The sequence below is a fragment of the Stegodyphus dumicola genome, chromosome X1, assembly GCF_044657685.1.
Source record: "Stegodyphus dumicola isolate Sdum_Otavi_A_Nest chromosome X1, ASM4465768v1".
Classification (NCBI taxonomy): domain Eukaryota; kingdom Metazoa; phylum Arthropoda; class Arachnida; order Araneae; family Eresidae; genus Stegodyphus; species Stegodyphus dumicola.
This window is the reverse complement of record NC_140780.1, coordinates 222,856,902-222,872,993: the sequence shown is the minus strand read 5'-3', so window position 1 is coordinate 222,872,993 and position 16,092 is coordinate 222,856,902. Positions and strand designations below refer to the sequence as shown.

General features: G+C 33.2%; 1 protein-coding gene across 1 annotated transcript in view; it reads right to left on the bottom strand.

The window, feature by feature from the left end:
• Positions 1 to 7,514: 7,514 nt before the first annotated feature.
• Positions 7,515 to 16,092, bottom strand: part of LOC118188156 (uncharacterized) — a 43,783-nt gene continuing 35,205 nt past the window's right edge. The window contains exons 3-5 of the mRNA XM_035358528.2: positions 14,557 to 14,747; positions 11,199 to 11,249; positions 7,515 to 7,801 (exon numbers count right to left, since the gene is read on the bottom strand). Coding sequence (XP_035214419.1) covers positions 7,682 to 7,801; positions 11,199 to 11,249; positions 14,557 to 14,747 — 362 coding nt within the window. The 3' untranslated portion in view covers positions 7,515 to 7,681. The remainder of the gene's footprint in view (positions 7,802 to 11,198; positions 11,250 to 14,556; positions 14,748 to 16,092) is intronic.

Here is a 16,092-nt window from a genome sequence, read left to right as displayed (position 1 = left end):
AGGAATCTGACTCATTTTGATGTTACACATGGGAAACAAGAAGTCGAGCCAGAGCAGCTATACCAGTTTTAGAGGTCTCAGCCACTTGGTCATTAGTGGATCAGTTTTTTCCTAGTATAACATTAATAGGAAACAGTTTCTCTAAAAGGTCTTCACCTTTATATTTCCTCTAAAGATTTTTTTCTTTTATTTCTCACGTGTTTTGCCGTATTCGACTAAAGAAAACAAAACAAATAAACTGTTAAAAACATCCTCGCAGCAAAAGTAAATAAATATGAAATAAATAAAAATAATTAAATATTTTCTCAAAAACGTAATAACTGAATAAAACAAATAAGTGATAATTTTAACACTGTAATCTGCGTTTTTTACTTACTTGGGCAGATTAGAACTAGTAAACATGTTATTATCACAGGCGATCAATGTAATTTTTATAGCTCTGAGAAAAGTTTATAATTACGTAATTTATATTTTTTTTTTTTTTTTTTTTTTTTTTTTTTTGTACCTCCGTGTAATGCAGGAAATATTTCATGTTTATTTCTAATTACATTCTAAAAATAAATAATGATTTCGCTAATGATAAAATCTAGCTTTTGATAGCTACGACATGAATTACAAAACAGATCAGAGTCCTTAAATCATGATTTGTTCATCCATTTTATGTGACTTTTACTCCTTTCATAAGCTGCTTGTGATCAATCATTTGGACTAGTGATGGTGTACTAAGGAGGAGAGGTAACTTTTATCGTTGGTGTCATTAATTGTTAATATACCTTTAAGGCTAAGAATATGAATTCCCTGAAAATTATTAAAATAATTATTATTTTCTAACTTTGGTCAGTTTCTTACTCATAAACCTGCACCTGGAATTACCAAAGCCTGAAATAATGGTAAATTATTGTCTGTGTCGGACTTTGATCATATAATGACCAATTCTAGAAGTGGCTGGCCATTTCTCAATTTGGTCAGTCATTGAGCTTTAACCGTAACATATACAAAAATATCATATTATTTATATGAAAACATATAACGTAATGCAGATTTTATTCTTTGGCCATGAAATAAAACTTTCTTGTGATCGTAGGAAGTTTGAAAGAAATTATATTACAAATTCTATTATCCTGAAATGCTTTTTTAAGCTTGAAATTTTTCAGCAAGTTGAAACTAATTTCTTGGTATTAAAACTACACGTAATTTTAATGCGTTGAAATTAAATCGACAGCAAGCGGTTTGAATTTTTTGACGTCACTGGTAATATATTGACAAAGCTAAATTTCGCTATATCAACTTGCATATTTTGATAATTATTAATACTGAATATAAAAAATGGACAAGAACAGGTTCTTGTTTTCATATTCGATATTCACCGACAGATGGCACCACATGATATTAGTTCAGATAGTTCACCGGCTGTTATATATCTACGTATTGCTAGGAGAAAACTAATCGTTGTAGAGCGAGAAGGCACTACATTTCTTAAAGGAAAACTGAATTTAAATTTCAGATTTCTTTCATATATGATTAAGATGAGTACAAGAAAATCGTTAAGTACAAGATAATGGTAATTTAGACGAAAAAAAAAAAAAAAACCTAGAAACTTAACACTTGAGCTTTCTTTATTTTTTCATTGTTCCTTTTAATATGTACACAGTTTCTGAAATTGATTTTCATTTATTAATATGTCTTCGGATATTTTACAAGTTTCTCTTCTTTATTTTGTTTTCATTACGAATACTGTTTCCCGTTTGAAATTTTTGGCTAGGATATTGGTAGTTTCTGACTAAAACTATAAATTTCAACTGAAACAGGCGAAAGGTTCAGATGACAGTTTTCCATCATTTAACAAAGCATGGGTGAATGTACGGCTGAAAATGCAAAATAAGTTTATCAAATAACTCATTTCTAAATTAACGAATCTTCTTCACACGTTGTACATTATTTCAAGTTTTAAAACTGAAAGAAAATTCGTTTTACAATCATGGTATCTGAAGTATTTCCAGCAATTAAGGTGAGAAAGAAGGAAAACTTCTAGTTAAACTCGTTATTCAAAGATGTCGCCACTGCATATTAATGCCAGTTATTGCACGGTTTGGTAATTCAAGTACAAGTAAATAGAAAAGTTTATTGCATTGCGGATCTAGAATTGATAAGCGTTGTTGCGAGGTGTCTCCAGATCTCTTTATGAATTACTCTTTCATTTTTCTCCTAATTATGGTCTCTTACTTTTATCTTTTCATAAGGCAATGAAATGCTAAAAGTATTTGTCGCAGGAGACAGACACCCACCCTCAGTTATAAGGCTATCATTTAATACTATAAGAAATTAATAAAATTTTCAAAATATGCGTAAGTGAAAATTGGTACTATTAGAATGTTTTCGAAATAAGCTTTATTTATTACATATACTCTATAACATAAAAAGCGACGCACTAAGAAGGAGTTATCCGAACGGGAAGAAATTGCGTATGCCCATAACTTACGGCAAAATATGAAAATTATTAACCTTTGCGGCTATGACTGACTAGCTGGAACTCCAGCGCATTCAAACGGAACATCCAGAGGGTATATAAAACAGAGCACATTCTAATATTAAGGCATAACTTCCATTGAATGTAATTTCGTTTTGTATGAGCAGATGTCACTATTTAAGAATGGACGTGCATTTGGACTAAAAATGCTCCAACCTATGCTACCATTCAACGATGTTCGCAGGAATGGATTAACCATGCCCGTAAAGAGCATTAAGAAGGTGACGGTCAACTGAGAGCGACCATAAAATGCGAGGACAGAATGATCGTCCTATCAGTACTCACAGCCCCTGAATCGTCCTTATTAGCGATCCAAAGTGTAACGGGCACACCAGTAACTACAAGAAGTATTGATACTCCATTCAGAGAACGGGGGTGGGGCTGTGGTCATGGAAGCCATTGCGGTGATTGCCCCTCACCGTTGAGCATCATCAGGCACGTCTGCAATGGTGTCGGAGACATTCGACCTGCGACCTCACAGACTGGGGATCTCTCAGGCTGAAGTAGAATCCTTCTCAGCTGTGAGTTCCGCTTCGAACTAAGCCTCGGTAATCAACGTAGACGCGTCAGGAGACGTCCAGGACAGCGGTGGGACACTCACTTAACTGTTGTCTGCCACAAGTCCAACAACCTAGAGTTATAGTAGGGAGTGGCATTTCATTTGATAGCCGGATCCATTTGGTTGTCATCTGTGACACCCTTGGAGCATGGCAGTACGTGAACGGGATTCTACACCACTAATGTTGTTCTTCCTTTCGCGGGTACCTGGACTCAATTTCTTTCAACAGGATAATGTCCGGCCTCATACGACACGCCATTATATTGCTTGTTTTCGTGCTTCTCCAGAACTTCCCTGGCCAGCACGACAGTCAGATCTTTCCTCAATGGATCACACTTGGGCTCTGATGAGCAGGCCTCTCCGACCGTCCCGGAGATTGCGCTGACTTAACTAGCTAATTGGAATGTATATTGGTCAAGCAGTCTCGCAGGAGGACAACAACCACCAAAATCTACCCGTTAATGCTGAGCCGGATAACAGCTGGCATATGGGCCAGAGGTGGGCCGAAGCGTTATAGATTTTTTTTTCTCTTGCAACTGTACTTCCTCAATAAAGCATTCAATTCTTACAATACTCTTATAGTTTCGTTACTAATACATGTACATAATATGTACCAATCTTCGTCCCATTCGGATCACTCCTTCTTAATGTGTCGCTTTTTAAGTTATAAAGTGTATATTGTACATATTACTAGTCACATCTGCTACATATTAAATGTAAATGCAGATGTTTACAAGAGAATTCAAATAAATTCCCCCCCCCCAAAAAAAAAGCTCAAATAAAGGCTTTTTCTGCAGGAAGTAATGTGGATGATGTTGGCTTGTCGATACGTAAAGTCAAGTCCATAAAAGTCAAGGCGAATTCAGCATTTTTTTTACTTCATAAGCACATTCTAAATATGAATTTCACACCATAATGGGTGCACTTTGCGTGCTTGTTCCTGATCAAGTTATTGTCTTTTCTACATTTTTATAACAATTAATTTCTATGAACAAAGAGCATCAGGCAAGAAACCAGTTGATAACACAGAAGCGGCAAAGAGAAACTACATGTCCAAGATGAAAGCTCAGCTCAGAATGATTTAGTTTCTGTCAAGCTATATTTTGATCGATTAATTTTAATTTTCGGGTTGCAAATTTGGAATTATTATTGGCTGAAGTGTTACGCAAGTGCATACGTCATTATCGTTATGCAAGAATCATATGCCATGGATTAATTTTGAATGGCGCCATTAAAAGCGATTTAGTATAAGCAATTACTATTTTTAATACAAAAGGGAGTATAATTATGTTAATAAAGAGAATTTATGAGCTATTGCAAATTAAAGTTAGAATTCTGATGTACATATTTTTGTTACCTTATATATATATATATATATATACACGTGCTGTGCATTGTGCACTATATTAGGAACAATTGTTGCATTCATTATGATTGCGTAAATATATTAGTAATTGCTTCGACATCCAATTCATTTTTTACGATAGCAGCATGAATGACTACAAGTTCTTAGACGGTGAATTTCTTAATTTACTTTCTTTTTTTTATATGACCATTTGTTTTGAACTCACATTATACTTTAGGAACTAATGATGTGCAGAGGACTTTAATACATTCCTAAAAATTGTCATTAAATTTCTTAAAAACTAGAAAATTTAATAAAGAAAATAAATCTTTATAAGTATCTCCAAAATTCTGAAACAGAGCTACATATAAAAAGAATAAATAGTTGAAAGATAGCAATAAATAATACAAAGAATGCCATTACATACGTACATACGTACATACTGTAGATGTATGTTTTAAAGCTAATATTCAGTTATATTTCTATGCAAATAGAGCAGTACTTTCTTTTAGTTCTTCCTTTGTATAGCAGGTCGATTGGCAAATTCCCATAAGCAGTTCTACGACACCTGTTTGGCCAGTCTCCCCATCCCCCAGACTTGATCTATCGCTGTGATTTTCAAATTCAAGATAATCTTAAGGGCAAACTGTATCATCCTCGACCTGCTACAATTGAGGAAATGAAGTAAAAAAATCCTTGATGAAATAGTCCAAACTGATGTGATGATATTACGTCAAATTATGCAGGCTATCAAAACTATAGTAATGTTGCTATAGAAATGGTAGTTAATCTATTTTACAACATCTTCAAGATCACAATTTGACCCATCTTTCATCAACATGAGTGCAATGTTCTCAATACTAATTAAATCTTCTTGAATTATTTTTTGTTTTCTCTAGATCTCCATTTCAAAATTTCCCATTTTTGAGACACTTTATTTAACTTTTGGGGTTACGTAAGGCTTGAATCTAATGACTGGATAATGAGGTACATTACTGTATAAATTAAAGTGAAGTCCTGTTTGGGACAGTAACTCTTTAGGGTATTGCCTGGAAAGGATCCTGCAGTTTCAAATATTACCGCATTACGTTGGCATGAGTTTTTTAGTGTCTCCATACGGTCACGAGCATGTTTTTCCTGGATATATTGAATAGACAGATGTATATGTAGATATCGTACTAGATATTTAAATATACGATTTAGGGAATTCGTAAGATCCATAAAAATATTGATTTCACAATAATTTCTGGGCTTCCGTTCCAGCTGCGTTTTGTATTTAAAAAATGGAGAGTGAAATTTAAGCAAATGAAGAATTTTTAATTAATCACATTTTGAAAATATCGGAGAACGTGAACCCGCGGGCAAGAGTTTAATTTCCGAAAGAAAATATTTTAAGGAAGAATATTTGATAACAAATTATTCATTGAAACATTTTATTTAGATTGATATCAAATAGCAATAAAATTGAAACAATTTTTCGAGTGTGAAAATGAAACTGATTTAAAGAAGCGAAAGTTGCCACATAATGGGAAAAATCATGTTTCTTTCAAAACCGTATGCTAAAAATTGAACTCCGCTTCCTGAGAACAATTCCAGCAATAAAGTATTTATTTCGATAGTAAGTGCAATACGTATACGGAGACTTCATATTTACGACCATCTCTAAAAGTACCAGTAGTTCTAAAAACATAAATAAACAATGGTATTTGAATCTGGCCAATAAGCATTTTCTTTAAGACAACTTCTTTCACAATAAACTGAAATCGTTTGGAATCCTGAGATATGTTTGGATGATACATGTAAATAACGGAGGGAATAAAAACAATCTAAAATAATTAGTTATTTGAAATAATAAGATTATTATTCTCCATATAATTTTTCCCAGTCGCCTAAACTGTCTTATGTGCCAGCTTTTGAAAAGATTTAGTCAATTTAGGGTAAACACATTTACTCGGAAATCATCCAGAAATCTGAAGAATTTGCTTTATCCTCCCAAGAAGTCCCCCAAAAAACCATATGCCATTCTTTTCCTTTTCCTCTATCTTTAACCTTTTCCAAAGAATCAACTTACAATCTTTGACTTCCATTCATATTAAATCATGAAGTCTTCTCTTCACTTATAAATTCCGATGCCTTGCTTTAACATCAAGCAAATATTTTGATTTTTCAACTTACTTGCAATTAATGTAACTCAGCGGTTTGTCCGTGAAGAATTCGATAACGGGTTGTAGGTTCAAATATGTATGAATAACTAACGATTTGGTTTTCAAGTTCAGATGATTTTAAAGAAAAACATTTGCTTCCTGTTTTATTCTTGCATCACACATGTCTGAATCTGTCAGTGATAAGCGTTATTAGTAAATTTATAAAACTACTGAAAGCGGGGTCAGCAAAATGCCCAAATTCTGTTCCTGGTGCATTGGATTTTTTTGATGACCTTGTGTTTCCAATTGCCATGAATTTTGCGAATTCCCATGGCTGTACGTTTTAGCCAGTCCTAATACGCTTTGCTAGAAATCATTGTTAAAATAAGGATATCACAAAAACTAATTTGGTTGGAAGATTTCTGAATTCACTCATATTTCGGTGAAAAAGCGAAAAGCAAGTAGTTCTGTGTAGAACGATGGACAAGAATCTGTCTTTCGCTCTGCTTTCGAGGTAGAGTAAAAGAAATACCTCTTTTGAGTCCAGCTTTTGAAGATGCTTCTTCTGGTGAAAGCAGTTATTTAGAACGATAGATTTTTCAAGACCGTTTTAAACAACCCTTATGAACGGTACCTAAATAATCGCACATTTTGATGTTCACTTGAAAGGTATCTCCCAGACATAATCTGAGTTAAAAACTGTTTAATTTCAAGTAATACTAGAGTATTATCTCAAAAACTATCCTAATTTTACCACGCCACTTTACCTAGGGGGGGGAGTGTTAAAATTGAAAAGGGAAACAATGTATACCTGCATGCATGTGTATATACGCGTTTTGATTAAATACGAGTTAAAAATATTTGAATATTTCAAAACCATAAGTGAAAAGAATTTCGTGTAATTTTTATATAATGAAGGAAGCATATGCATATTAGAAATAACAGTTAGTATAAAATTACTTTATTTATCACATTAGTGACTCATTAGAATTTTAAACAAATATAATATATATTGCAAATATAATCAAATATACAATTTAAAAAGTTTAAAATACTAAAACGATTTGCAAAATCAATTTGCAAGCAAATTTTGATATTTATTTGTATCAATGACTAGAAGAAATACATTCATCTTTGCCCGAAAATTTCCTGATGTTTGGCCGCATGGACTGATGAACTCCGAGGACTTCATCTGGATTTGTGCTTGCTAGATGACTAGAATTTTCCTAAAAAATGAATAAATAAATAAGTATTTCAACAATTTTAAGATAATTTTATGTTAAAAGGTGCAATTTGGAGTAACCATTTTAGTTTTAAATTTCTCTCCTTCTCCCTATAAAAAATTATATTATCATTATATTTGTTATTTACAAAATATTTCAGGACATTTTTCTAGCGCAGTCTACTGCATTAAAAACATAAACTTGAAATTTTTTATTTCCCATATCAGGTACATTGCTTTCCAAATGTTATAAGGTACTTCTCAGACCTTCTTAGCATGCCTTCGTGGTGTAATGGTCAGTACACTCGGCGTGTGTTTGAGTCCCGGTGAGGGCATTGCTCATTTTTCATGTCTTCTGCCTCAAAAAAAAAAAACTAATGTCTCTACAGTGGCGCCCGAACTAAAGATGGTAAAGAGTAAACCCTCTGAAAAGGTCTCCGTTCTAAGGACAAAACAAGCGGAGTAATGCCAACTCGGAGGAAAATTCGAACGGATGTTTATAGCTTAGACAGATGGTGGTGAATGTTTATTATTCACCACCAGGATTTGGCAATTGTATTCCCTAATCCCCAGTCGCCCTTTAAAAGGGGGAGTATATATAGTATTTCTCCCTTTTTAGCATGCCTTCCTGATGTAATGGTGAGCACACTGGGCGCATATCGAGAGGTCCGAGGTTCGAGTCCTGGCGAGGGCATTGCTCATTTGTCACATCTCCTGCTTCAAAAAATCCTAATGACTCCAGAATATTATATAACAAACAGCTCTTTTACAGTTCGAAACTGAATGTAAAAGCATGATAATGAGTTGATGGTAATGTAACAGTGAAGGATAAAGATTCAAAGTTCGAAAAATATTTACTTAACTGTAAGCTACCACTAACTTTCTGCGCAGTAGACACCCATTTTTAATACAGTCAAGCCTCCATAAGGTTTATATAGGTAAACGCTTTGATTCTGGACAAATCCTCACTATATTTTGAAACAAAATGTTTAAAATATCACGTAAGATATCTGGGAAATGTAGTTTAAATGATTTTATAGGATATAGAACGGACGAAAATGAGCTCCTGAAGATGGTTAAATGTTAATGATATGACTGTCATATTTCTATCAGTTTCTGAATAAAAATCCACAGTTTGAAATACTACAGATCCAGGTCATTCACGAAGTTGCATTCCCTTCCGATCATAACTTTTTGGAGTCTTCGACTAGAAGAAGAGCCACAACCTCGTCTCGGCTTATATTAAGTCAATTTGTAAAAGAAGGAGAATGTACTACATAGTTCGATCAACAGCAAACGTAACTTTGGCTGGCATTGCTTCTAAAACTTTCGAGTCGTCCAAAAGTAGTGATAATTACTTCGTGACCAAAAGTAGTCCAAAAAGAAATGAGAGGTCACACTAGATCCTTTCTTCGCTAGAAAGAGGAAATTTTCTACCCATGATCATTTTGTCCTAAATTATCTTTTGCACTTCTGGTTCATTTTCGCAGAAAATAAATTCGTTTTCTTATTCATTTGCAGCCTGAGAACCAAGAATTGAACCTAAGCCTGAAAACCAAGGCATTGTTAAAAAAAATCATATGAAGAGTATTCGCTTATTTTTAAACATAATACCACTAAAATCAGTGCATTCTATTCTTTGACCATTTTTCCCTCAGTACGTGTATCAGTGCATGTAGATTTTAGCGAAAAATTCAAAAAGAGATGTAGTAATTACATATTATAGTATAATTATTATAATTAATAAAATTAACTATAATAATAATTTATAATCCTATAAACTAGTAACTAATTATAATAACTAAAAGATTATAGTTATTATAATTAGTTACTAAGAAATGCTTTTTTTTTGGTGTGTTTTAACGCATGTAAGCTTTAATACTGAAAATTGTAAAAGCGGTATAATGATTATTAATTAAAGCGTAATTGTAATAATTATTTACAGTTGTATAATTATAATAATTATGTTATTATAATTATACGATTATTATCATTGTAATGATAATAAGATAATAAAAATTATATCATAAAATAAAATAATTAAATAATTATTATACCAGTTATATATTGCAGTACAATAATAATTATTTAATACACTTTATCTAAAAATTATATATGCACAGACAAATTAGATTTTGAGAATTCTCATATTTTTAAATAATACATAATGATACATATATAAATAAAAAGTGAAAAATTAACTACGATGTAATCAAGTAGTTAATAACAAATCATGTTCGGTATATCAACTTAGGTAAAAAAAAAGAGCACTTTTCTGCATCCTTGCTATTCTGTGCTGTTTGAACACTGTCGAAATAAATAAGGAAAAAACAACAACGGGAAAATCCTTATTACATCTTTTCTCTCTATTTTTTGAATAAATCCGTTCGTAATATGCATGCGTGTTTGCTTTCATGGTCGCTGTTGTACTGGTCGAACTATACCTGTTTTTATTGTTAAGAAGTAAGCTCTTCTGTATTCCATTGACTTCTTACACAGAGCAGCTCGACTATAGACTGAGTTGAAATATGTCAGGGAGCAGAAAACAAAGAAGCTCAATGATACTCATATGCAAATTGATACTTTCCAAGCTGTGACTCAAGTCGTGTCATGATCTGGAGAACGGAAAGGAAACACGGTATCCAATATTATCAACAAGAGCGCCCAACCGGCGGCCAAGCGGTAAAATCGCTGAACTCTGGCGGTTCAGTCCGAGGTTTGAATTCCGCGAACGGGCTGTCTGCATAGGTGTTTTCGTGGTTTTTCCCATGCGTAAAGTGTATACGAGCCAGTTTCCCTTAGAAAGTCCTTCACGAAGGCATCCCTCCCTTTAGGCAGATAGCTTTCGACGCTTTGCCGTAATTAAATGAATCAATCTTATCAAAAAAAAAAGTCGCTTACAGAGAGAATAGTAATCCGTCAGAAATTTTTTCTAAATCCCCTTATTCACCTCCATACGTTAGCTGGAATATGATGTCTGAAATAACGATATCGAATGAATTTCAATCCAAGAGTATTAAAGGAATTGCAATGGGAATATTACATAACGCATTAAAGTTTATTTCTTCAGATACGTTTCCAGAAATCCTTCGTCGTAGGAACTATCTCATTCCTTGTATGTGTTTCTTGAGGCGTAAGGGAATATCATGTCCAGTTCACGAATAGAAAATCTGTGGTTAGGGATCTCGATGAGAGCAGACTTGATTTTTCGTTCTTACCGTATCGAAAAAAATTAATGATTTCTAGAGACTTCTTCTTATTTGTATAATATTTTCAAAACTTCACTTTATAATTTGTTTCAAACACACAAAATGTACCCGCATTGCAAAATACGATATTATTGATTTAGTAACTTTTAAATCAGTTCAAGTATTTAAGATGAAAGTAACAATATATTTTACCTGTTTAAGCCTGCGCCATTTCGCTCTCCTATTTTGAAACCATGTTTTAACCTATAAAATTCAAAGCGTTATTAAAATGTCAATTGAACAAAGTCCATAGTCAAATGAAATTTTAAATTAAATAAAATAACACATTTATTATCAACTTAAATGTCATCTCATAAAATTAGGATATGGAAATATATTTTCAATTTGTAATTCTGTTTTAACACATCTCATGGAAATAAATCTGCTTGAGACCGGATTATTTAGACTATGGAGAAACACTTGAGAGTTATTTCCTGAAACAGTGGATGCCTTTGGAAAGTGCTCTTCGAGAAAAACTGGCTTTTTAAGAAAATCTTCCTACTTTAGACAGAATAAAATGCCTATACTGATTATATTGTTGCGTACGTACGAGTTCCTAATAGATTGAATGCACAAGTCCGATACTAGGTTAATAAAATTTATTCTTATTAAAAGAAATATATCAGAACGCTGGGATTTTCCTCGGAGATATTCATACAAGTGTTCCCATTAACACGCCGTATAATCAGCAGTTATACTTCAAACTACTAAAAACGTTTAAATACAACGTTACGCAAAGTGTATCTAAAGAGAAAGCTAATTCAGATATCTCAGTTCACTCAAAACTAAGAAACACTCGCAGCAACTCTAAGCAACTGAAACCTAGACGCTATCTCTTCGGCCTTTTATAGTTTTCAAGCGGTGGCGAGAAATTTCTAGTAATTTCTGCTTCCCTAAATTTCTGGAAAGTAATAAGAGGATGTAATTACGGTTACAGCTTACATAGTGGTCAATTGCATTTATTTAATTTCGATACAAATTAACGAGATACTCATTTATTCAATGTTAAAATGCACGTGCTCCTTTTTTTTTTTTTTTTTTTTTTTTTTTTTTTTTTCGGCATAGCTTTATTTTAAAATTTGTCTCGCGCTGCTGCATTGCACGGAGAAATACAATAATTTTAATTACAATTCTACTAAAATTATCTATCTAAATACAAAATTCGTAACAATATTTTTGATGTAGTTTCTTCCACAGTATGTATTCTTTCAAAACGTTATTCATATTACTGATACTGAATTAGTTAGCAGGTTATTAACCTTTTAACTGTCATGCCCGAAATAATCTCAGGCACAGCACTAGTGTTCGAAAATGTCACGCCCGAGTGTTACTCGGGGTAATTTTTTTTTTTTTTTTTTTTTTTTTTTTTTTTTTTGTTATACCCGAATATATATCGAGAAATATTGTTATACCCGAATATATATCGGGAGACGTTTATTTCTCGGCTTCATCTCTTTGTCAAACCCGACTGTATCTCGGGAAAAGTTAATGTGCGCTCAGTTCAATAGATGACAGCACTTTACTGAAGATTTCAAAGGTTAGAGGTTATTTGGTTCAAGGTGCATGGGATCTTTTTGTTGTAAAATAGCGTCCAGTTCTTTGAAACGTTATATAGATGATTTAGATTCTTCAACCGAAGATGAAGGATGTGTGTTTGATGAGCAGTATTCATGATACTTCCATGGTCAGCCTCAAAAATAAAAAATGGAGATATACTCAAGCCGAAGATTGTTTCTAATTACGGTCTAACTATGGGTGGTGTAGATCGCTGTGACCAGGAAATATCCTTTCATCCAACAATTCGAAAACGTCAGATAAAATGTTATAAAAAGATACTTTTACATTTACTAGACAAGGTACTCTGGAACTCATATTTGCTCTATAAAAATGTAGTTGGGAAACGTATTACATTTTTAGAATTTCGAATCCAAGTTGTAGAAGAGCTTTTACATAAATATGATGATGCAGCTTCTGGACAAAAGAATGTTGGCAGACCACCTACAATAGATAACCCTGCCCGTCTTACTGAACGACATTTTATATCCCATTTTCCTCCTATTCCTGCGAAACGTGGGCCTACAAGATAGTGCAAAGTGTGTTGTTCGAAAAAGGATAAAAATGGGGAAAAGATAAGGAAGGAATCACGATTCTGGTGTAGTGATTGTGGAGTTGGTTTGTGCTTGGAAAAGTGTTTCCAGTTGTACCACATAAGACTGAATTACTGAACTACTAATAGGTATTCACTTATATTTATTTATGTTTTAGAAAATAGTTAATTTTTTTCATTTTTAGAAAATAATGCTCCACTAGAAGCGAACTTTGCAACTGCCATGTTGAGTGACAGCTGCCTCAAAGAAAATATGCAGTGGCTACAAAACTTTAAAAATTTTACCCATGTACGTCAAAATATCAATTTTTAACTACTTAAGTATATTTTATTTTGTACTAAACATTTGGTTTTTGCAATAAAAAAATTTGACAATTTGTGTACCCAAATCATCAAAATAACTTGACAGTTAAAGGGTTAAAAAGAAAGCAAGGCTATCTGTCTTGAGGAATACCTTTGTTGAGAATTTTTTTAATGAACTGGCACGTAGTGTCATTACAACACAGAGGAAACCATAAAAAAAGTTTGGTGGGCTAATATCGATATCACAACATGGATTTTGAACATCCGTACACGAGCTTCACTGATGATCGTGCGTCCATAAAACGACTTTTGAATGTTACATCTCTTTTTCTGTTATAAATGTATGTTTACATCTTATTTCAATAAATTCTGTCCATTAGCTTTTTTCGAAATTCGACAATTCTCTTAATTTTGCGCACGAGCTTAAGGTCCGTATTCTTACATTATTTGTAAAGCTTAACATTTAGAGTTAAACATTATTTCCTTATCACGGAGTCACTCTCTTGTCTTTCATATATTGACATCATTTATAAAGTTTATGTCTGGGAATTAGATTTCGTATGGTCTTGCCACGAGTTGAAAAAAATTTTACTTACCGTAAAATTTCATCACCGAGTACCAGTTAGTCATACGACAAATAAAAGTTCTCTATGACTGAAAAGAACCTTTAGAAAGTCTCTGTCAAATGTTACTGAAAATCACATTATAAATAATATACATTGATGTGAATCTGGTTTTTACTGAAACTGGAAGCTAATGTGTACTATGTTCCGAAATAATAGGCCTCGGTTAGGCTACAAAAATACAAGAATTAGGCAAATATTTAAACTTGTATCCCGCATTACTGATTCTTGTAAAGTAGCTGCTAAACCGAAGTCAGAAGTTCCACCTTCAGAAAATATTTCTGATCAAAATAGGAGTTTTTGTTTCTAAAATTTATATTTTATCTCTAAGTAGATCTGAAATACATACTGTCATGTCTAATGATAGATTTGCATTCTTTTATTTGGGCTACTGATAAATCAAATGAGCAAAGCATTTTTCTCAATAAGCGGGGTTTCTTTTTATTATTTTATTTTATTTCTCAAAAAGAAATCTCACCTGTCGCTCCGTTAATCGCAAAGCAGATGCCAGTCTTTTCCTTTCTGTTGGAGATAGATACTTTTGATCTGTAAATGTTTTCTCCAGTTTACCTGTTTGATCGTTCGTAAAACGAATTTGCCCACCTTTTCTTTTTGGTGTATTCCTGTGCAGAACATGTTTCCAAATAATCGGTCTGTTACTCGAACAATCTGCAATACGTAATACACTCTAAGAGAAAAATTCGAGTGTTAAATGGAAAGAAACCAAATAAAGTGCAGAAAAATAATATTAAAATACATTGTTTATTGCATATATTAGCACATAATTTTGTAACTGTCACACCGGTATATAAAGGAGTTTCTTTACTTTATCTGGGAAACATTGCATAAATCAGTTGATTAAGGTTATAAAATCATTGAACCCTAGTGTTAATAAAATAGACATCAATTGAGCTAAATTTATTTTAAATAAGTAAGGAAAATTTCGTTAAGAATCTAAAGAAGTTCTGAATATTTTATTTCGTCATTTGACTACTACCTTTCTTTAAAACTTTTATGTGATACACAGAAGAATTCTTATTAACCCTTTGCGGCACAGTGTGTCCGGTCTGGACACACCTAAAAATTTCCTTCTGTACGCACAGAAAAGTTGAATGAAAAAAGATCTATAAGTTACTATAGGTTACTCTGAACCTTCTTTATTTATAGTAGATGGCAGCTCAACACAAAACAGTCCATATATTTTAGCCATGTTTAGTTTTTTAAGACCCTCATTTTTCAAAGAAATCTTCCAGATTCTTTTTTAGGGTATAGAAGGAATTGTTTGAAAAGAAAATTCTATATTATTTTTTGGCTGTATGCTAATCTCCTTATTCTATATTAGTTTTAAATTTTTACGTTGAAATCTTGTCTAAAATCAGATGGCGAATCCTAGGTGTGCCCAGACCGGGCTCACCGATAATCCAGGACAACTGAGAGTCTGTATTCTTTGTTTCTCCGCATCTCATCGGTCAGTTCATTGACAACAATGCTCGTTTCAGCCCTCTTTTCGAAGTTCTATTCAATCAGTGTGCCACTTTGGGCACGCCCACAGAATTAAAACGATAAGTGCTATCTTCACAAAATTTACCTCTAGGCCTAATTAGACTGCCTACCTTTTTAATTTTTTTTTTAATCAAAACTCCGACTTTAAAAGGTAGCGTGCCGGAAAGGGTTAACGTCCACGCTTGGCATTATTGAATACATAAACCTTGAAACGACCTTGTAAGGTATATTTTAATTTTATAACGGCTATTTTTAATATAATTGTGCTTTCCTTTGTTTCCTCTTTTCAACTTACAAATCCCTGCCAGAATGAGTTTTTAGAATCGCGTTGAACGCAAATGAGGAAGAAGCCGTATTAAAGGAAGGTTCAACTTACTTCGAGAGGGAGAGCTAGGAATCCTGAGTAGCACGTGTTTGCCTTCGGGCTAAGCTGTTACTCTCGGCCGTACATTACGTGCCTTTTAGATAGTCGCCGGCTAATTTAAATTTAAGGGCCAACTACGTTAAATTT